This window comes from Azolla caroliniana, unplaced genomic scaffold (genome assembly GCF_043228905.1).
Source record: "Azolla caroliniana isolate FFs.n. ecotype wild unplaced genomic scaffold, voAzoCaro1.0.p SCAF_2, whole genome shotgun sequence".
Classification (NCBI taxonomy): domain Eukaryota; kingdom Viridiplantae; phylum Streptophyta; class Polypodiopsida; order Salviniales; family Salviniaceae; genus Azolla; species Azolla caroliniana.
The window spans coordinates 24583967-24605221 of record NW_028230437.1 but is presented as its reverse complement, the minus strand read 5'-3'; the positions used below and the strand labels follow the sequence as shown (position 1 = coordinate 24605221).

Here is a 21255-nt window from a genome sequence, read left to right as displayed (position 1 = left end):
TAACAATGCTTCCTCGAAGGATTCCCACTGAGTCATGAGCTTCTTGAAGTTTTTTGACCTCTTCATGCATCCACACGACCACCACTCGGCAAAAGATTTGAGCCTCATTGCCTAGTCCACATCCCTCTTAGTCCTTTTGGCATTGTGGGCTTGTAAAAATTTTGGAACTTCGTCATTGTTGAAACGATTGACTTTTTCGACCACACTCTCGATGGCATGTTAAACCACTTCTCGTTTCTCACTTTCCTCCACAAATCTTATCATCGATCTTGACATCATCTCTACAAAATCTTCTTTTTCTGTTGTCATTTTCCCATGTCACTCTTTCACTTCAAGTTCACCAAATTATGTCACGAAAACACATGTGCATGTGCTACTTGAGAGGGACCACATGGGGTCTTGGACTAGGGAGGTCACAAGGACCTAGAAGGTGCGGTTTATAGGTCCTAAACTCGAAGGGAGCCTAGTATTGAAAGGTCCCCATAGTTGAAGGGAGCCCAAACTCAAACAATGATTAACACGTGATTAAGGGGATGTACACGAGATTAAGACAAATATGCAAGAAAAAATATACAAGGATCTTTTTACAAATTAGGGTTTGCAACTATTAGGACTAGAGTATCATGATCTCAGTGGTTTTTGCAAAATGGTCATACGATTTGAGCACAAAACGAATACAAAACAAACGAAAGGGATGTTATGGAGTTTTCGATGATGGTGAGTCAAGTGAGCCAGTGGGACCACAACTACCACCATTGGCTACAACACCCGGATGACGGTGTAGTGTTCTCGTATCACTTCATCCTCCCTTCAATGGCCGGAGTGCGAGGTAGTCTAACCCTTCTCTCAAAATCGCTAACGCGTAGCGTTCTTCGTTGTGGAGGAGAAGACTAAACCTTTGAAGCAAAAGTAAGTAGGTAAGTATCTTGAAAAGTAGAAGAAGCGTCGACGAAGAAAACCAATAAGAAACCCTAAAAGGGAGAAGAACTAAGAAGACTCCTTGCAAAGAAGATGGAAAATAAACCCCTAAATCCTCAAGTACATTGAGGAAAAGAAGAAGAAGAAAGAAAGAGTAAGATGCAAAACCCTAAAGTTTGAAGAGGAAGAAGAAGAGGAAACGAAACCTAATGGTCCACGCCAAACTCAAAATGGGCGACCCGAACTAAGCCCTCTTCTCCTCATGCAATTACGTGTGGGCTTGCCCTTTTTTCCATTTTCTACCTTTTTGTCACACTATGTCATGACGACATTGTACGATGTGTCTAATATCCTAGGCTGTAAAGAATCTCTGTTTTTCTTAAATTGTTTCTACAATTATGCACATCAATCAAATCCATCTACAATTGAGAAGAGTCCATGGTTTCTTACAAAGTACTTCTTCCCCAAATTTTGAAGAAAGTTTAAATATTAGTGCCTTCAACATTTTGTAAGGCCCTTGGTTGTTGTAGGTTCGATTCCCGTTGAGATGATTGTTGGCCATCTTGCGAGTATGACATGTCCAAAAACAAATTGTTGTAATATTGGTAGGAAACCTAAGCAATATTTACATAAGCTATATGACTCTTCGGAACAAAAAAAAAACCATATTTTTGCAACCTAACCAACTTGTAATTGAGATTAAACATTGGGATAACAAACCCATCACGCATATTTATGGTGCCATTGAAATGGGGATATTAATGTGTAATATAGAAAGCCCTCAAGATTGTCATTGGTAGTAGACACCCAAATCCATGACAATGATAATAACTTAGTTGCCAATATTGTGACATGAGAAGGGACAAGCGTTAGTCATTCCTAAGCCACTCATAGAGTGCTAACCACTTCCCCAAATTCCACACTAAAATCTCAACTCTAATGCTTAGGTAAAATAAGAAAAACTTGACTTATTAAACGTAATGTAAACAATTTAACTTTAATTAATTTAATGATAAATTCACAATGAAAGAATCACAACATTTTTATTAATCATCATTGCACTAAATATGCATGAAACATAAATATTTGAGACAAAAAGCTCATGTATTTAGATGCTTGATTAAGATTAGGCAAGAGAAGTGGGGAAAGATAGTGAAAGAGATCTAACCTAAGTTGGCTTTCATGTTGTCTTAATCTCCTTCCACTAGGGAAGACACTAAGCTTTACCCTCCCTCTCATATTAAAAACCATTAAAACCGAATGCCATTGTGTGCTTATACCAAAGTGGTGACCCAAATGCCACCGATGAGCCAAGCAACTAAGTGTAGAGAATGAGAGTTCTCTTTATACATTGGTCAATGCCAATACCATTGAAAAAAAAGGGGTGAAGCATATGACATGTACATAACACCATTGTTGTCAACTTAAAATTTGATCAATCCCAAAGTTTGGTGCTAGGAGAGCTCTAGTTGTTGAACCATGAAAAATCGTGAGCACTGACAATAGCAAGATCATTGACATCATGCGAGCATGGAGCTTCAATCCTCATTTTACCATGATAGTTACTAACTCTTTCAATAAAAATGTATGATAATTGTACTCCTTCAGTTCTTTATTACGATGATCTTACCCAGCCTAGGGGTAGGAGGTAATCCACACAAGGTTGTGGGTTCTCATGCTTAGTTTCATAACATCTTCATTAATGCCATATATTACTTTTCCTAAAATGGAAATGGATTTTTCCGTAAGCATCGACCTCATGTACTTACAATAACTACTATATCCACATGGTGGTTGATACTTACCGACTTTTTCTTTTATGGAAAACATATTGAAAAATGATTCCATATCCATCATGTGTTATGCTCACATATACAAGATAAACAATATTGGATAGATGGTTCATAATGATCTTTAATGACAAACTTCTTGTGAAACATGTCAAAGGTCGAAGAGATTTAACTTGAGAGGCATACACAAGTGTTTTTGTTCCCTTCAGAGAATATAAAAAGGGGTCTTACCCCTTAATATGTATGCTCAAGGGAAAGTTTCTAGTTTGGAATTATTTTCAGAAGCTCTATGTCAAACAATAATGTCTTATCAATTAGACCCTGGTTCTTCAAAACAAAATCAAGGGCCCTTTGTCCCTGCAAGAAAAGCATAACCCAACATTTTAAACTCTACGAAAATACTGCCCAATAATACAAAACGAATATGCATTAGAAAACTAACCCCACTATAAAAAAAACATGAATGAAAATATTACTAAGGATGAATAATACAATAAGAAAACAGAATGGAACATTAGGAAGCAATATAGCCAGTATAATTGTTTGTCAATCAAAGAAATGCATGTTCCTGTCGGGGGACATAAAAATACTTTAATCACGCTTATTATGATATCATAACATCTCTTCAAAGATATGAGGAAGCAAACAAAGTGTATGCTTCAGAGATCTGGTCCTCTTCATTGATTATGTTAGGTAGTTTCTACATGAGATATCCCAAAGTGAATGATTGAATACGTTGATTGTGTAGCCAGAAGATAAATAGAGGCCACATTTCCTTCAAGAGATCTACAGAATTTATACTTCAATCAAATTGCGTGCATCCTAAATTGAGCACACTGTTCCAATTTGTTTTATACATGTACATTATATCAGCAAATAGTTTTATATACGTATAGTCAGTGTATGAAGATATCTCTGAATGAAGAACTGTACGTTCCGTGGCTGTCATGCATAAAAACGTTCTAGCATGGGAAAGTTTTGACAGAGAGAAATGCTCCTAGAGAACGATCACCTAGGACTAAAAATGCTATAAATGCATCAGGGGGTTAGAATAACCTTATCAGGCCTATTTGTTGAGCAATCAACAATGTGCATTTATACTAAGTTAAATATAGAGATTCAACGAAAATTATGAAACTTCATCATGGATGCAATTAGATTCAAGGTAAGGAAAGACAGGGACAGCTTATATAATTCCTATAAATTACCGAGAAAGTTGTAGGCCTTGGACCCGCCTTGTTGAAATCATTATCAGGATATCCGAGCTCAGGTGGCACAATGATCCTGCATACAGCACCACATAAATACTAGAATTGGGATGAATGTACAAGGCATAGCTGCCAATCAAATCAATTATCAATATACATTGAGCTTCTGATAATGGAAAACTGAACAGTAAATCAACCACAAAAAATTGTCGGAGCCTTTTAACACTGCTTGTTGCTGCTTATTTTTAAGAGCGAATTTCTGAACTAGAGAAATGTGTTCCTGTGCGTAAGGGTTAACCCCTAGGAGTGAAAGGTTAGAATTTACTTGTGAATGACAGACAAGTGCTCAACCATAAAAGTTTACCACTAATTCATCTGACCAAATATTATGAATCTCGAATTAATCAATCTTTCAATGTGATTATTAGATGTATAACATTTACATGAAATTCAAAAACCTAGGCAGTTAAATGCTCCTACCAAGCACCAGGGAGCACCAATCCTTCACATTCATAAACTTTCTGAAAAAACGTATATTGAAGAAGTTAGAGAAAATACCTTCTGATACCACCCAAATTCATGGTCAATATAGCTTCCTCAAATGCTGGAATAACCTGAAAGTAAATCATTATTAAAATGATGCATTTGATAGCTTATAAGAACATGCACATGATGACTAATTCATGCTTTCTGTAAATTCATTTTGATTATAATATCAAGATAATGTCTTTTCTGGCACGACCCATGCTGCTCTCACAGGTAACAAGAACTTTAATTAGATGCACCCATCCAGTCCAACCAGTGGCTGAGAAAGCTGAATTCCAGGATTTAATAAAGAGTAGCACAAGCCATAGAAAGATGAGCCCAAAAATTAACATCATGAACATGACGAGGGGGCTGCTATCATGGTGGCGAAAGAGACCAAGGCAGTGACAACGGAAGTGTTGTCACTGAGCACCATTCCCAGTCATATGAGAAAAGGGATCAATTGGAAAGTCCATACACTCGGAGCGCTTTCCACAGAGTATAGATCACATCCAAACATTTCACTATGGAACAGGGCAGTGCCCATGAAGTTCCCGAAATGGAAGAGGCCCATCAGGCTGTATGCCAGTGAGTCCAGCAAGAGATTATTCAAAAAGAATATACTGTTGTCCACTTATTGAAGGCATGTAATAATTAGATAATAAACACCATAATTGTCATGAACAGAACATACCTCACGAGTCCCAAGATGAACTCGTAAGTAACTCTTCTCATCCCCCTGAAATAAAAGTACATATAATCTCTCTCTCTCTCTCTCTCTCTCTCTCTCTCTCTCTCTCTCTCTTCAGAGGATGGATCATGAATTCATACAGAGAACCGAGGTACATGGACATCCACATGCCCTATACTTCTCAGAAAGCAATAGACCAACTCAGAGTTTCCTCCCACCAACTAGAGATCAAGGCAGGACAAGCACTTCCCACACCTAGACATGAAAGATTCTGCAAGTTTTGTGAAGTAGAGATCAAAAGTGAGGACCAGCTTTCAACCACGTCAAAAAGAAGTATGCTACCCTCTACGCGGACTCTATTTCACAAATGAAAGAGACGGGCGACCCATAACAGTTTGGCCAAATGTTGATCGAGCTTCAAAAGAATAGGGATCAAACTTTACATTAGCATGCCAGATGCAACAGAAACCACATATCACTGATTTCTCCCATAGCTCTCTGCCTTCCCCTACTGTACATCACCAAATAATGGGGATAACTGTTCACCATGTCTGATTTTTCATGGCATCATTTCCCACCGCATCAGTCAACCTTGGATACAAAGTCCAGTCACCACTATTCTCATACATATTAGCTATGCACTTCACGCTTGTAAACAATCTAAAAACTCGATCCACCACATGCATTCAAATAATGATCATCAAGCTTTAGGAAACCTAGAGCTTTTATTTTTGTTTTTAGTATGGATGACATGAATTCACCAACATTTTATAATTGTGATCTGTCTCATAGGCTGATTTTGGCCTCTAGTAGACTTTAATATATCTTTCTTTCTTTCTCTCATGGGGAATGGAAGGGGTTGAATGTATGAGATTTCAGTCTCTTTTTCTGTGTTAGGGTTGAATCTTGGTGGCAAGCCATGTTTTTAAAAACGTGTGCACCTGGATTGAAATCCTATCAAACTCCACTAAGTTACTAGATGTCATTGGGAAATGTGAAGTTGAATGCAATTTCCACAGGAGCTACATCTCTCTCTTGAACTAACGACCACGTGATCTCTATTAGCTAACACATAAAATACTCAAAATATGGCCCGAGTAGTACTCTCTCTGACGAGATTCTTAAAAATAATGCACATACAAACATCACTACCGTACACCCCATGATGCATCCTATAAAACCTGGGCCACAAAGGTATCAATTTAGCATTCTCGCCAAAGAGACATCTCCGATTAGCTCAATACCCAGATACCATCTACATACTCAACTTAAATCATTCATATATCGATAACATCAAGCTTTTAGATATGTAACATTTATACTTCACTAGAGAAATTCATATACCCGAATCCCGATCCATAAGCCGCGTGAAACATGCATGATGGTATAGCAATCAACCAACTAGAAGCCTAGATGTTACAACAGTGACAAAACGTGTGTGGTATGGAAAGTGGAGTATACAAGGAGCTAGTCAAGCGACTTTTTATGTCACTGCATAGAGTCATTCTCAAAAATAAAGAAAAGAGAATGCTAACCCCAAAGAAAATGGAAAAAGTATTTTCATTGAATTCATTGGGTAGCATAAAAGAGTTCACAACTGTAATTTTTGGAGAGTTAACATTCAAGTCTCAAGACATGAAGAAATAGTTTGAACATGCATGATCCAGCATGCAATAGAAGATCTTTTGAAGTAAATTTCTTACAAGGTTTTCAAGAACAAGGAATATGGTACTTCAAATGAATACCAGGCCACCAAGATATACCTTCATGAACAAAACAGTTTGGCCTTGCAAATTATGTGAGCAAGTGCAGGAGAGTAAGATCCTTTGATACTAACACTTTCTAAGATATTCTAATCAAGAATTCAGCCCCCCCCCCCCCAAACCTTCCTGCAAATGTTTGTATCTTTGTCAGTATTTGGGCCGAAGCTGTAATTTCTGTAGGAAAATGAAGGGCACAAGGCCTAATAAACAAAAAGAATCACTCAATCAAAGACGACAATAGGGAAAACAGAAAGGATTCCCTGGTACATTAGTGTTACGAAACTGTACGGCCATTATTAGTCTGAGTTGTAAAGGAGCAGTACAAATCTAACCCTTAAGAGACTTGCCTTCCAAAAATGAACAAACATAAAATTTCATTTATAAAGCAGCATTTAAAGATCTTTAAGCATGGTATTTTCTCAGTTCCGCCAAATCCCTTGCATGTTTTCTGCTTGTTACAGTCAAAAAAGGTACCCAACATTCAAAATCTTAGTTTGAATTTTATGCATCTACCAACCTCAAAAGATCCACCCTTGGCTTTATTTCTAGCCTCAAAAATCCGCCCATAGTAACCAATTGTATAGCCATCCCAATCCACCTGGACATAACTTCTACAGCATTATGAATTTGACACTACGACAATAAGTACAAGAGAACAAACTGATGTGAAATCTCGTCAACCAACAGGTAATTCAATAATATGAACTTACAACAACAGTTTCACCAACTTTTGGCGTGGAACCTGTTCCTCTCCGTAAGTCCTATGCAAAACATCCAAAAAACAGTTTTAAATGAGACTGGCAGGAAAAATCAAGATTTAACTTTTTTTTCACTTGGCTATTTATCGTGTTTCCATTTTTACATGTATACCCAAATTTGTGTCGTTTACTAGTATATATGGTTTTGTTAATGAGATGAATGAAATGTTCAATATGTAAACTAGTACCATAGCTAGTTTGTCTTTGCAATTTTTCAAACATATATCTACATCTCTTCCCAGAGAGTGAGATATGATAGCAGTATTGGTATTGCATTATAGTTTTATACACATATATGATAGAGAAACAAAGTAAACATCATTAAAATACAAAGAGGAATTCATTCATGCATTCTATGTTAAAACTGCTTCTGGTGCTTGTTTCAGTTTTCATTGAAGCGAAATCTGAGCACTTGGCTATTTGTCATGTCTCTGGAATATATATTGAGGATAAACTCACATCTCAAACATCATTAATCTGAACTGCCAATGTGTATGATATACAAACATATACAGTATGCATGCCATAAAGCAACAAAATGCAGATATACATAGATAAAAGTGGCATTTATTTTCAAACCTTGTACTGTAATCCCGACTGTGTAATTGTATAATCTGCATAACTCATTCTAGTTTTTCCATAATCCTTCCCTCTTAATGCAGGCACTGGATTCACAAAGAAATTATAGACATCCCTGGCAACATAAGAAACTCTTCAAGTTACAGGTGTCAGAACAACTGCATTTTATTGACCTCATTCAAAGAAATGCTGAGAGACATACTGTCGGCAAATTCTGATGCCGCTGCTTTACCATCCTTCCAAAATGATGCAGCCAAGACAGTTGTTGGAATCGACAAGATGTCTCGTCGCTTTAAATTTTGAAATGACAGATCGCTTTCCTCTGCAACATGAAACATGGACAGGTAAACATTTGGCTAATAGACCATAATTTTCTCATGTTCTGAGAGCATGCACCAAATACATTGTACAATACAATAATGCACATTTGATGGTCTAGACTCTACTTCAGCTTTCCAATTAAGCTCCATCGTTATTGATTACCAATCATCATCAATGAAAATTTCCTCAATCTCCATGGTTCTTGTGTTTCAAAGATTATGATACTCGTATGGAAGATTACGGCATACCTAAAATGGCTCCTTCTTATCTGCGAAATTAGACAGAGGAAGATATCTGGATGGAAACTTTAATCTAAAGACGACTCGTATGATACTTTTCAATTGAGCTAAACGCTAATCCTTAATGATCTTTCTCTTTATTGATTCTTCAATCGCATACATGAACAGAGCACAATAACGTCAGCTCTTTGCAAAGGAAGTTACAGGAGTCTTAGGCAATGCATCACCTGTACAAAGGGGTGAGCCTTCAGAATTGCCTCTACATGAAGAGACTATCAATATTTTCCGAGAAAGTGGTCTTTCACCATTATACATTAGCTTCTGCCAGAAAATATGGAGAAACAACGGTGAGTGGCAAAACATTATTATTAAGTATTATGCATGCAAAGTTCAAACCATAGGCAAAGTGTAGAAATATGTCTTCGAGAAATACTATGCATTTACCTCGATTATCTTTGAATCACACATTTATAAAATGCTTTCTAAACCCTAGAGTGCAGATTCATTCCATTTAGCTTAATAAACAAAAATTTGGAGAAATGCTTCATGAATGCCAGAATGATTTTCAGAGACATAGTTCTGAAAAAATGCTTTTTTAAACCTGAACGAGGTTAGTTCCAGACAACTTAAATGATTTTTCAGTGAGACATCTTTCAAGAAATATGTTCTAAAGTCTAGAATGCATTAGTTCCTTATAATATACTGATCTTAAGGTGACATTCTTTTTAAGCCTTCTTTATAAACTCTATATAGAAACTAGTTCCAAATTCCTCAATGATCCTTGTATTTCACCATTGGAGAATGCTCCCTGAACCCTAAAATGCAAATTAGTTCCATGTAGGTCCATAAAATGAAGCTTTAAAAAATGTTCTCTAAACCCTAGAATGAAGATTTCTTCCATACCAAATGATATTTCTGTGAAATACCTATGAAGAACTGCTTTTAAAATGCTGAAATGCATATTATTTACACACACCTTGATGATTTATCGGTGAAATTTTTATGAGTTCAATGCCCAGAGCCTCTCTAAACTCTAGATTCAGATTAGTTCCATGTGGACGGAATGATCTTTCTGGGACAAACCATCAACGAAATTTTCTACACCCTAAGAAATGGATGAGGTAATGGTTCCTCTTCGATCCAAGATACAATAAGCTTAATACTATTCCAAGGATTAGCATTACCTCGGTGAATCGAGGAAGCAGAAGAGCGCCATAGCCTGGTGCTCGCAAATCCATCATCCCCTTGCACAATGCACTTTCCCAAGACACTCACTCAGACACAGTGAAACGATGGCCTCTCTCTCTCTCTCTCTCTCCCCGCCTTATCTGATTTTCTCGAGTGAATTGCTGACGTGTCCGAGCCAGCCATTAGGGTGCTGACACGTCATCATTCGCATGGACGTTCTCGATGTTCTCCTGTGGCGCTCAACACGTCTCAAGTGGTCTCTAGTTAATGAGAAATGTGGCTCCTTGTGTCCGACAACACGACACGCTTGATGCGTCTCGGCCCATGAGCCACGGCTTTTGTCCAGGTGAGCCATTGACACGTCTCTCTCTCTCTCTCTCTTCTTTTTTTCGTAAATGTATGTTTATATTAAAACAACATGATAATACAAAAAAACCTTGCTATCAAAACTACTTCAAAGGTAGCGATGTGGCAAGGACAACCTTCTAAGGTGTTGCAATACCTCTCTCTCTCTCTCTCTCTCTCTCTCTCTCTCTCTCTCTCTCTCGGGTAAAAGAACACAATTATATTAATTGTATGTAAAATCCACTTAGTTACAACACTTCTTAGTCTCCTCTACCTATCATATGCCTATGTAGGGAGAGGGATGTTTTGTAATGCTATTAAAAAAACTGAATATGCATTTGAGGAAATGATCCCCACATGCTCTCACATCCAAAAATTCCACATGAGAACACCTTTAAGCTTCTTTATATAGGCTTTCACCCCATGTCTATTATCAAGCATGAAAGCATTACACATATTCCAATTGTGTTGTAGACCCCAAGAACGTAAAAATCAGAACATTATCTCCATCTCATCATTTGAACCATTTTGAACATATTGAGAAAAAACCCATTGTTGAGGTCTCAAACAACAATAGGTTAAAACTTGCCAAATGTCGGATAAGTACTTCCAAGTGGTACACGCTATAGGACATTTAATGAACCCATGTGTACAGTTATCCTCCAATGGGACGGTGCAAAAGAAACAAGTGACGGTCCCTAGTCCTCGTCTCTTTAAGGCCGAACCTAATGGGAGCCCACCAATCATGACTCTCCATATGAATACCTTTGCACAAGATGGTAGATGGGAATGCCAACTACGTTGCAATACTTTCCACCACCTTGCATCTGACTTAATACATTCCACAACTTCGTTGCATTCGGAGATTGCCAAGATAATGATGCCATCGCATGATGATACGATATATTTGTAGTGACCTGTAACAAGCATGTACCATCTTGTAACCGCCAATCCACCCAAGGTGCAAAAATTGTTTTCAATGGCAAATATCCTTGCAACAATGGTATATCTTGTAATTTCTCCCAAATAAATCCATAATTTGGGGGAATACATAACCATCGCTTGGCATCTTCAAATTTTGACAACCTTTGCGATTCGTTATCAACCACGTCTTCCAAATGTACAATCCCCAATTGAATTGAGATTTCAACTTCACTCTCTCTCTCTCTCTCTCTCTCTCTCTCTCTCTCTCTCTCTCTCTCTCTCTCTCTGCCTTATCTAATATTCTTGAGTCAATGGCTGACGTGTCCGCACCTGTCACGAGGGTGTTGACATGTCATCATTCGCATGGACATCTCAATGTTTTCTTGTGGCGCTCAACACGTGGCGATTTGTCTTTGGTTAAGAAATGTGGCTCCTTGTGTCCGGCAACACGACATGCTTGATGCGTCTCAACCTAGGAGACACGACTTTTGTCAGGGTGAGGCAAGTTAGTATGGGCTAAAAAATGAGCTATTGTGATATGTCGGCTGGCACTACCACGAAGATATTGTATTGTGGTGAGAAGCAATATAGATGTCATGTTTTTGGTTTTGAGAGGGGGTTGAAATGTCTAACTTGGGTTACTTTAGGATTTTATAATTATTGTCTTTCGAAAGGCAATATTATTGTTTAAACTTATTTTGTTTTAGGTGAAAACAATTATATTGCGTTACCATGGCATTTTTGTTATTATTGCATTCGAAGCGAAACATTTCACTCTTCATTTGTTGTATTGCAAATCAAACCCATTGCGTGGGACTTGAAAATATAACTTTAATGTTGGAAGACACAAGCATGCCACAACATCAACAATTTTTTTGCGGAAACTTGCATTGACATGAAAGATCCAGATCATGGCGAATAGTCCAATTATGGTCTTTTCTGACCAAGAGTTACACCAAATGAACACTGCACCCATGCTTGGACCGTCAGAGACCACATTTTCCAGTTATCGTTGTGAACAATACTTTATTCATTATGTCAATGAGACAATGAAGAAATCTACAATGTGTCACCATGACATATTCCACCCCCTCCCCCCCCCCAAAAAAAAAAATGAATAATAATAAATTTGGATTAGGTAATTGAATTGCTTCCGTTTTGCTTTAAGCAAATTACTTAGATCTACCTTTAGTTATGCAAGGTTTCTCTTTCTTAAATACACTTGACCATTCAATTTGGTTTCCTAGCCCTAACAACATGTACATACAGTGATCAGAAGCTCCACCTTAGAAGCATCGACAATCCATGTGGATAAATGCTTGGTTTCAACCCCACGAATAAATACAATCATTTTGTACAACCAGAGGCAATTGCCATATCTTTATTGATAAAATTATTTACTTTCTTGTATTAATAGCTTAATGGCTTACTATTGGGAATTAATCTTAATAATATGTTTTCTAGGAAAGCCTCTTTTAGGATATTCTAAATGTTGTTTCTTTGCATTTCATGCTATCTGTCCGCTTTATCTTCCACGAGAGCTTATAGTTTATTTATTGGTAATCAAATAACTTCGGTGTTGTAAAATGTACGATCAACCAAGAGTATTGCTTTCTACCTTGTGACTATTGAGACACTGATTAAGAACAAACAATATTTGCTTTAGAAGTAGGACCATGGGAGTTCTATAAGCTTTTAAATGTTTTTGCACTATATATTTTAGCATTGGTAAATAATATACTTGTATGTAAGCTAACGTTATCAAATAAAACATTTTTCTCTATCAAATGTGAAAGCTATTTGGAAATTTGATGGCATCAGAACATTTTCTTTAGAAACATCTAGAATTTCATCATACCTTTAGTCCCAATATTAGTAAATCATATAAAGCTTGCAGTTTGAAAGTGTCCACTAGACTTTCATACTCATAAGTTATAACCAAGCAAGAGACTCGATTGTTATAAAAAAGGAACAAGATCTATAAAGAGGATATCACAATTAATAAGGACTATGCCTCACTCACGTATATCTCTTCATGATAATTGATAAGTATAGACTTTCTTCCACCTCTATACATATTCAAGATGTTGTTATCAATATGGTTCAAATTTGCTTCCATGCAGACAATCACATAACTGCAAAACATTATCATTAAAACATAATGGATGGATAGAAAGAACCCTTGCTTTGATAACCCTTGACTAGGTTACATTTGCCAAGACAAAACCAATGCAAGACAAATCTCAACTCCACATATATCCCACTCTTTGTTAGAACAATGTCTTCATTATTTCCACATCCACCACCCAAGAAGGAACACAAAAATTTCATAAAAAGCAGAATAAACATACATTGAATGGGCCAATTCGATTCATAGGCATAGGATTGAGAGATGGCACAATAGACAGAAGTCTAGCTTTGCACTTCCATGCATCTATACTGAATATTCTGGCAAATAAAGGGCGGCTTTGAAGATGCGGGCCATCCTTAACTCGGAGGCATCTCTCTATTCAGGGCATTTGTCGACATAAAGTGGCACCCAAGTCCATTATCGTCCGCTTGCCATTTGCAGACAAAGCACGTGTTTATTCGGGATACATTGACGGGTAAATGACCGGTTTTCGAAGCCCACCAGGAACTAATCTAGGAAGGATGGCGCGGACGAGTAATGGCCGGCCGATGGGGCGGGGGCTGTCCAAATCGGGGTAAAAAAATGAATACAAAGAGAAGCGCCCCTCGAGACTGAGCCGAATATATATTATAAATTTATATACATACATATATTATATATTTTATATATATGTACATGTATGTATACATACATATACATATGTATACAGTATATGTATGTCATAGACGATAAATATTTGGACAACAAAATTGAAAACCCTAGCTTCGCAGAACTCCTATATAGTATTGTGTTGCACCAGAGTGTGGCAGGGTTTATCTAGGGTTTTAGCGAGGTGCTCTGTTTCTCCCACCGATCGGGCCCGACAATGGCCACTGCTCGTCGCTCCCTTCGATCTGCGTCCACCACGCTTCGACCCCTCGTACAAGATTTCTTCTCCCTCGCTCCTCCTTCCAATGTATGTTGTACCTCTGTACCTCCTCTCTGCGTAACCCTAATTTGCAGTTTTATTTTGTTTTTTATTTTGGTGGGGGGTGCTTTCGTCATGCGGTCTCTAGGGTTGGAGGAGGATACGGGTCCATGGGTCAGGGTTTCATGTTTTGGTTCTAGATTTGAAGGTTGATGATCCATGGTTTTAGGGTTGAAAATCAAATGACGTAGGGCTCAAGGTCAATGGTCTTACGCTTGGGGTTCAATCTTCTCAGGGATGAAGTTTAAGTTTAGGGGTGTACTTTATGTTTTAGGGTTAAAGATTACATTTCTGGTAATGGGGGTGAATTCGATTAAGTTTGGTCTTTCCTAATGACTTCTGGTTTATGTAGAATTCTGCATACTAGCTATTTATATGCGTTTGTTTCAGCTTCGAAAATATGCACTGGTTTAGGGATTTAGTGAATGTGGAATGACGAATTTAAGGGTACTAAAGTGTAGCTGATAAGCTCGGTGCTATACAACGCTCTATAGAGCAAAGTTGTGTATACCGTTTGCTTATTTTGGAAAAATTGCAATTTTCTATTAAAAATGGATGTTTCGATTCATCTTTTACTTAACATTTTGGTATAAGATTTGGACATTTGAATTGTCTTGAAAGTTTGCATGTTTATAGAGATTTGTCGGATTTGCCTTGTGTTCATCATGGAAATTTGGAGATTTCGATTCATATTTGAAATATTTATCTTGATATAAGGGTTGGACACTGAAATCATCTTGCAAATTTGCATTGCTATATAGAGATATGTTGGATATGCATCACCTGGAAAGACTAATTTCTCTGTAAATGCTTGCACAGAGCTCTACAAAATATCTTCTAAATATGTCACGTTTCTTTTCTAAAGCGTCTAGACTTCTGGTCTATGGAAACATACAAGAAAAATTATTTACGGGTTTGCATCTTCTTGAGGAATGGAATTATTGAGAGACATGTATAATTCGTAAGTTTCTGTTTTTTTGTCTGCTAGACATGTGCAAGGTCGTCCGTCCCTGCAAGATGTTTCTATACAAAAGCATCGAGGGTTGCCATTCCCAAGAGGCCTTTGTACCTTTGTAGTTCAATAAATGTTTGGGGTGCAAGAGGTGAGGCAACTACTGCAGCTCAAAATGCAACTCCTGATGCATCTCCTCCAACAGCTAATCAAAAGGAAGCTTCCGCTCCAGCTGGAGAGACTCATTCCTACCAGGCAGAGGTATGTAAATGCACTAACACTGTTTTACTGTTTCTTCTATTATTGAAAACCATATCAACGTTTTACAATTGTTGATGGATGCAATGACAGGTGTGTGTATGCATTGTGTTCTGTAGCTTTCTCACCTAGTGAAAACTTTATCCACTTAACCATATATCCATAAATTGGTAATGCAATGATATGTTTCCGAATTCCAAAGATTGTTTTTGAGCTTTATTAAAATTCATGGATCCAGCTACTACAGTTCACAATTGTTCATCTCTGATTGATAACTGTATACACTTTTTTACAATCGGTAATGAATGCATTAACATTTGGAGGTTTGCTTACTAATTGGAAACTTTTTTTGTGTATTCACAATTTGTTAATGATGTGTTTCCAACTTCCATCTTATGGTATAAATATTGTTGTGAGGTTTTGTTCTCTTTCTGGAAGCTTTACCCATTATTGGTAATGCAAGGATATGTTTCCAATTCATGGTATTTACAGATAGTTGAACTAATTAGAGCTTTTCTTACGAATTTGAAATTTTGTTCATAGATTTACAATTTTTATAGATGATATATTTTCAACTACTTAAATCTCATGGTATGTGTATTGTTGTGAGGTTTTATTCCCTTTCTGAAAGCTTTACCTAATTACTATTAAGATTCATAATTGGAAATGTAAGGGTAAGTTTTCAATTCATGGTAAATACAGATTGTTAAATATCGTTTTAAAGCTTTGTCCAGTTATCCCTGAATTTTATAGCCAGTAATGTATGCAATAACATTGTTTCAATTCGTGGTTTTGTCTCATCAGGTTAGCAGATTGCTTGATCTCATTGTTCACAGTCTTTACAGTCACAAAGAGGTCTTTTTAAGGGAGTTAGTCAGGTCTATTCTGTACTCTTTTTTGTGTTTTTGAATGAGAATATACAGAGTTTTTTCTATTATATTTTGGTCTCAAATATCTGAAAAACTTTTCAATGTTTACACTGCAGCAATGCAAATGATGCGTTGGACAAACTTCGTTTTCTTAGTGTTAGTGATGGATCCCTTTTAGGGACAGAAACAGAGCTTTCCATTAAGATACGAGCTGATACTGACAAAGGCATCCTTGTAATCACGTAAGGGTTTTTCCTACTTTATAGCCTAGCCCCTAAAGTCTAACTCTGTTGTATATAGCAGTTATACACCATTAGGGTTTGAGAAGGCAAATTCTGAGCCTTGAGGTTAAGATTACAAATGTTTTCTTTTGTGTTCTTGTTTTGTAGAGATTTTGGTGTCGGTATGACCATTGATGAATTGATTATTACCTTGAGGTTGTGATTATACTTAATGTTTTTTGTGTTCTTGTCTTGTAGAGATTCTGGTATTGGTATGACCAAGGATGAATTAATTGCAAGTCTGGGTACTATCGCACAAAGTGGAACAGCTAACTTTGCCAAGGCATTGAAGGTATACAACCTTGGTCTTTGCAAGGGATGTGTCTCAAATGAAATCCCTTGTGCACAATGTGCATTATCTGTTTATACATGCTTTTATTTATTATGCAGGAAAACAAAGATTCACTTGGAGGAGATAACAATTTGATCGGAAGATTTGGTGTTGGTTTTTACTCTGCCTTTTTGGTAGCTGATAAGGTGTGACGTAGTTCTAATCACTAGTGCGTCATTTGATTCAACTTATTTAACCTTATTTAGTAACTACAATCTCAAGACAGCAGGTCTGTGATGTATGAAAATTCTAGATCGGTGATGTCTTTGTGTTTTCTGAATCCTCATGTATGCTACCATTTATACATAAAGATATTAGTGTGCAACTGAACTTCCAATAGATGAAACAAATGCATTAACTAAATTTAAATTTCGAAAGTATGTGCATAATGTTCTAGTTTATGTGGCCAAAATCCAATTAATGAATGGTGTTCTGATTGGTTGTCCATTGGGGCCATTGTTTTCAGGTTGCAGTTTCTACGAAGAGTCCTAAATCTGACAAACAGTATGTCTGGGAAGCAGTTGCTGACAGCAGTTCATTTGAAGTCAGAGTGGAGACAAATCCAGAGTATATAGTCTCAAGGGGTACCTCTGTGATTTTGCATCTCAAGGTGAGTTTTTGGGTGTACTGCTTTGTGTAGCTGTACTTTTGTAGCTCCGTTATGAATCACATTGCATGATTTGTCTCTAAAAATTATTTTGGTTTATAGGACGCAATGAAGAAAGAATACACTAGTGCAACTAGAATCCAGGAACTTGTGAAGAACTATTCACAATTTCTCTCTTTTCCTATTTATGTGGGTCAAGAAAGAACACGACAAGTTGAGGTGTAAAATTTGTCACTTGCAATCACAGAATTTTAATGTACTCAACATACTTTTTCGAGTCTCATTTTTTTGATTTCTTCTAGGTGAAAGATGAAGCCGAAGTGCAAGAGACAAAGGAGGGTGAACCACCAAAGGTTTGGCTTCTGGCATTTAGGGTTTTGCTTTGTTTTTTAACTTTTGGATTGTATTTGCTGATTACAGGAGTGTTTATTGTTAATGCAGACTCCAAAGACCATAACGGAGAAGTATTACACATATGATGTAGTAAATGAGACGAAGCCTATTTGGGTAAGAAGCTTTATTAAGCTGCTTTTCTAGGTGACACTCATGCTTATTATATACCTTAGATTCAATTTTTTTCTTTACTTTCATCAGTTGCGTAGTCCAAGGGAAGTGACCAAGGAGGAATACCATGCATTTTACAAGAAGACTTACAATGAGCATCTTGAGCCCATGGCTTACACACACTTCAATACAGAAGTACATATCTTAACCTTATATAGTGTCGATGAACTCCATGCTGGTGTACCAGAAAAATTCTAAAAGATAAGCATTAGTTAAAGTTGCCCATGCAAATGTGTCTCTTGTAGGGTGAGGTGGAGTTCAAAAGTTTAATTTATGTACCAGGCATGGCTCCTTTTGCATCAGAAGAAGCAGGAAAGATGAAAAACATCAAACTTTATGTGAAAAGAGTTTTCATTTCAGATGATTTCAATGGTGAGCTGGTAAGTAGTTTTGAAATGTACCAGCAATAAATAAAAACTCAAAGAGGGCATGCTGATTGAGTATTGTAATTGTGTGCAGTTTCCACTCTACCTTAGCTTCATGAAGGGTGTTGTGGATTCCAATGATCTTCCGCTCAATGTATCACGAGAGCTCCTCCAAGAGAGCCGCATTGTATGTGACTGATTGGTCAATAGATTTTCAATGTCTGGTTCTGTCTTTATGGAATTTGTCTCATGATTTTTTCATTTATGACATAGGTGAGGCTAATGAAAAAGAGGCTCGGCAAGAAATGCCTTGATTTATTTGAATCTATTGCGAACCGAGAGAATTCAGAGGTAGTCTATTATAAGCCTATGAATTCTATTTTATTTTTTGCTGTGAATCATTAAAACGGGTGACTCCTCCTTGACTTCAGGATTACAAGAAGTTCTATAGAAACTTCGGAAAGTATCTTAAGTTTGGTATCTCCCAAGAAGAGGGTCCCAATCAAAAACGTCTTGCCAACTTACTCCGCTTCTATTCATCAAAACACCAAGAAGAGATGATAAGCTTGAGAGAATATGTGGCAAATATGAAACCAGGCCAGAAAGCGATTTATTATTTCTCATCGGAGTCGGTTAAGAGTGCAAGAAATGCACCATTCCTAGAGCAACTGTACAATAAGGATCTTGAAGTTCTATTCATGACTGAAACCTTGGACGAGGTGACTGCCCAACATCTCAAGTACTATGAAGGAAAGAAGTTCGTTGACGTGAGCAAGGAAACCTTTAATTTAGGTAACCTAGATCAACTTTTTATGCTGCATGTTGAAAAGTTCATTGTAAAGTGTTTCCTGTCCTACATTCCTACACATTGAATGCAAACTATTGTTGTATGTCAGGTGATGATGAAAAGCAAAAGCAATTAGCAACTGAATTCAGTTTACTTTGCAATTGGATGAAGAAAAAAATGGGAGACAAAATCTCGAAGGTGCAAGTATCAAAACGGCTGAGCTCGTCTCCATGTGTTCTTGTATCTGGCAAGGATGGTTGGTCTGCTAACATGGAAAGGTGCTTGCATTTAAACTTACTTTAGGCCTCTAGCACAGAAATCTAATGGAGGCATAAGATCACTAATCTAACTGGGCATGTCAATGCAGGATTATGAGGGCTCAGAGTCTTGGAGATACGCCAGGATTAAAAGAATTTATGTACTCTACTAGAGTGCTAGAAATCAATCCAAATCATCCAGTCATTTTAGACCTCGATGTGCGCATTAAATAATTTATTTTGCACTTAGTTTGCTTCAAATGTATATATATATTAGGACCATTTTCTTGATGTTCATAATAGAATCTTAAGCTGTAGAGGAATTGTTCTTCCAGGATGCACGGAAAACTGGCCGACCTGGAAGCAAGGAAACAATTGAACTCCTATATGAGACAGCTCTGATGTCTAGCGGTTTTGTTGTAAGTTTTTCATTACATCTCTGTTTGTAAACTATGGAGAGTAGAATAGAATAAATACAATAAGAGAAAACGTATATATATACACTAAAATATAAATACATATAGAATATGACTGCATGTATATATGATGTGTATGAGGTATATGCTGTTCACATGTATATAGAGAGGTCTGATGTGTGTTTCAGCCTGAAGATCCCGCTACCTTTGGGTCAAAAATATATAACCTGGTTGCCTCGACATTGGCTCGTGAACGGACAGCAACATTGCCAACACAAACTGAAGCTGAAATTTTGGAACATGTGAAACCTCAGAGTGCCACTGCATAAGTCATCAAAGTATTATATCTTCTTTGGTGTGATGTTCGCATATCTCCACTACCTATCTATTTTACTCCTAAGTGTCCTCTTGCAGCTTTTTAAGTAGTTATCCTTTCTAGTTATTGGCTTTGGAGGCTGGCTATTGCTAGTCTAGTCTTGCCTTTCTCTTGGAATGCGGTAATATGAAATTTGATAGAGACTCTTCTAGGTGTTGGCAGAATTGTTAACTTCTATAAGGTGTGTACAAATGACTATTTAATTGCGAATTATACAAGTTTTTCTCCAAATAGGTTAAGTTTTTGGTTATTAATGTATCTGAAACCAAATTTCTAGTGCATCCTGATCGTATTTTGTATTTCGTAAGTATGTGTTCGGTAGTAGATGCGTTTCTCCTGATATTTTTACTCACTGCTTAACAGTCTTCAGAAAATACAATTGGTACTTATAAAACAAATGGCCCATTTGTCAAAATATGTAAAAGAATTTTGAGAGTATAAAATGTTAAAACTTTCATCACTTTCCATTTTAGATTTTCTCAAATTTATAACTTCTCTTTTTAACTCCACATCTATACTTCTGAGGAACTGCATGTGCTGTTGTAAAATATGATGAGATGGAATATGGGAAAATGTGTATTTCATATTGTAAATTGGAATATGCGGGTATTTGAATCTCTGAGTATATATATATGGTTTATTGAAACCTGCTTTGATACATAGAAATGAAGTGCTGCTATATATATAATTTCTTGTTTGAAGATTCGTTTCCAAAACTACCTGGCTGCAGTTCTATAGTCTGCATAGTTAAATGTGTTGTTGGCATCTACATCTATGCAATGATTATTTTTGCAACTAATACCCTGATCCGAGAATTCTAGTGATGCCTTGTGGGTGACAAAAAT

At 37.0% G+C, this 21255-nt stretch overlaps 2 protein-coding genes across 4 annotated transcripts; one reads left to right on the top strand and one right to left on the bottom strand.

The window, feature by feature from the left end:
• Positions 1–631: 631 nt before the first annotated feature.
• On the bottom strand, positions 632–10125 carry LOC147867743 (FKBP-like peptidyl-prolyl cis-trans isomerase family protein). 2 transcript variants are annotated; one of them, XM_087315552.1, is made up of 11 exons: positions 9977–10125; positions 9020–9113; positions 8435–8554; positions 8233–8318; positions 7606–7656; positions 7413–7493; positions 5136–5180; positions 4475–4530; positions 3917–3992; positions 2940–3065; positions 632–896 (listed from the first exon to the last, which is right to left on the bottom strand). In XM_087315552.1, the coding sequence occupies exons 1-10, from the start codon at positions 10031–10033 to the stop codon at positions 2970–2972; spliced, it is 762 nt and encodes a 253-aa protein (XP_087171678.1). In that variant the 5' UTR covers positions 10034–10125; the 3' UTR covers positions 632–896; positions 2940–2969. The 2 variants fall into 2 exon arrangements, with proteins under 2 accessions (XP_087171678.1, XP_087171677.1); XM_087315551.1 differs by lacking the exon at positions 632–896 and having other exon boundaries at positions 2794–3065.
• Positions 10126–14155: 4030 nt separating this feature from the next.
• LOC147867742 (heat shock protein 90-5, chloroplastic-like) lies at positions 14156–20689 on the top strand. 2 transcript variants are annotated; one of them, XM_087315549.1, is made up of 19 exons: positions 14156–14350; positions 15336–15560; positions 16362–16435; positions 16543–16668; positions 16906–16999; positions 17098–17184; positions 17505–17648; positions 17748–17864; positions 17948–17998; positions 18087–18152; positions 18240–18344; positions 18455–18589; positions 18669–18761; positions 18848–18925; positions 19006–19366; positions 19471–19639; positions 19729–19837; positions 19954–20037; positions 20223–20689. In XM_087315549.1, the coding sequence occupies exons 1-19, from the start codon at positions 14246–14248 to the stop codon at positions 20361–20363; spliced, it is 2364 nt and encodes a 787-aa protein (XP_087171675.1). In that variant the 5' UTR covers positions 14156–14245; the 3' UTR covers positions 20364–20689. The 2 variants fall into 2 exon arrangements, with proteins under 2 accessions (XP_087171675.1, XP_087171676.1); XM_087315550.1 differs by having other exon boundaries at positions 14157–14335.
• The last annotated feature ends 566 nt before the right edge of the window (positions 20690–21255 follow it).

What these genes read in the sequence shown, in the direction of transcription:
- LOC147867742 (XM_087315549.1), top strand. Translation starts at nt 14,246, where the DNA reads ATGGCCACTGCTCGTCGCTCCCTTCGATCTGCGTCCACCACGCTTCGA. An exon ending in AAAGAACACGACAAGTTGAG is followed by an intron (nt 17,865 to 17,947) that starts GTGTAAAATTTG and finishes GATTTCTTCTAG; the next exon opens with GTGAAAGATGAAGCCGAAGT. An exon ending in ATGAGACGAAGCCTATTTGG is followed by an intron (nt 18,153 to 18,239) that starts GTAAGAAGCTTT and finishes TACTTTCATCAG; the next exon opens with TTGCGTAGTCCAAGGGAAGT.
- LOC147867743 (XM_087315552.1), bottom strand. Translation starts at nt 10,033, where the DNA reads ATGATGGATTTGCGAGCACCAGGCTATGGCGCTCTTCTGCTTCCTCGA. An exon ending in AGGCTCACCCCTTTGTACAG is followed by an intron (nt 8,555 to 9,019) that starts GTGATGCATTGC and finishes TTCATGTTGCAG; the next exon opens with AGGAAAGCGATCTGTCATTT. An exon ending in GGCATCAGAATTTGCCGACA is followed by an intron (nt 8,319 to 8,434) that starts GTATGTCTCTCA and finishes TTGTGAATCCAG; the next exon opens with TGCCTGCATTAAGAGGGAAG.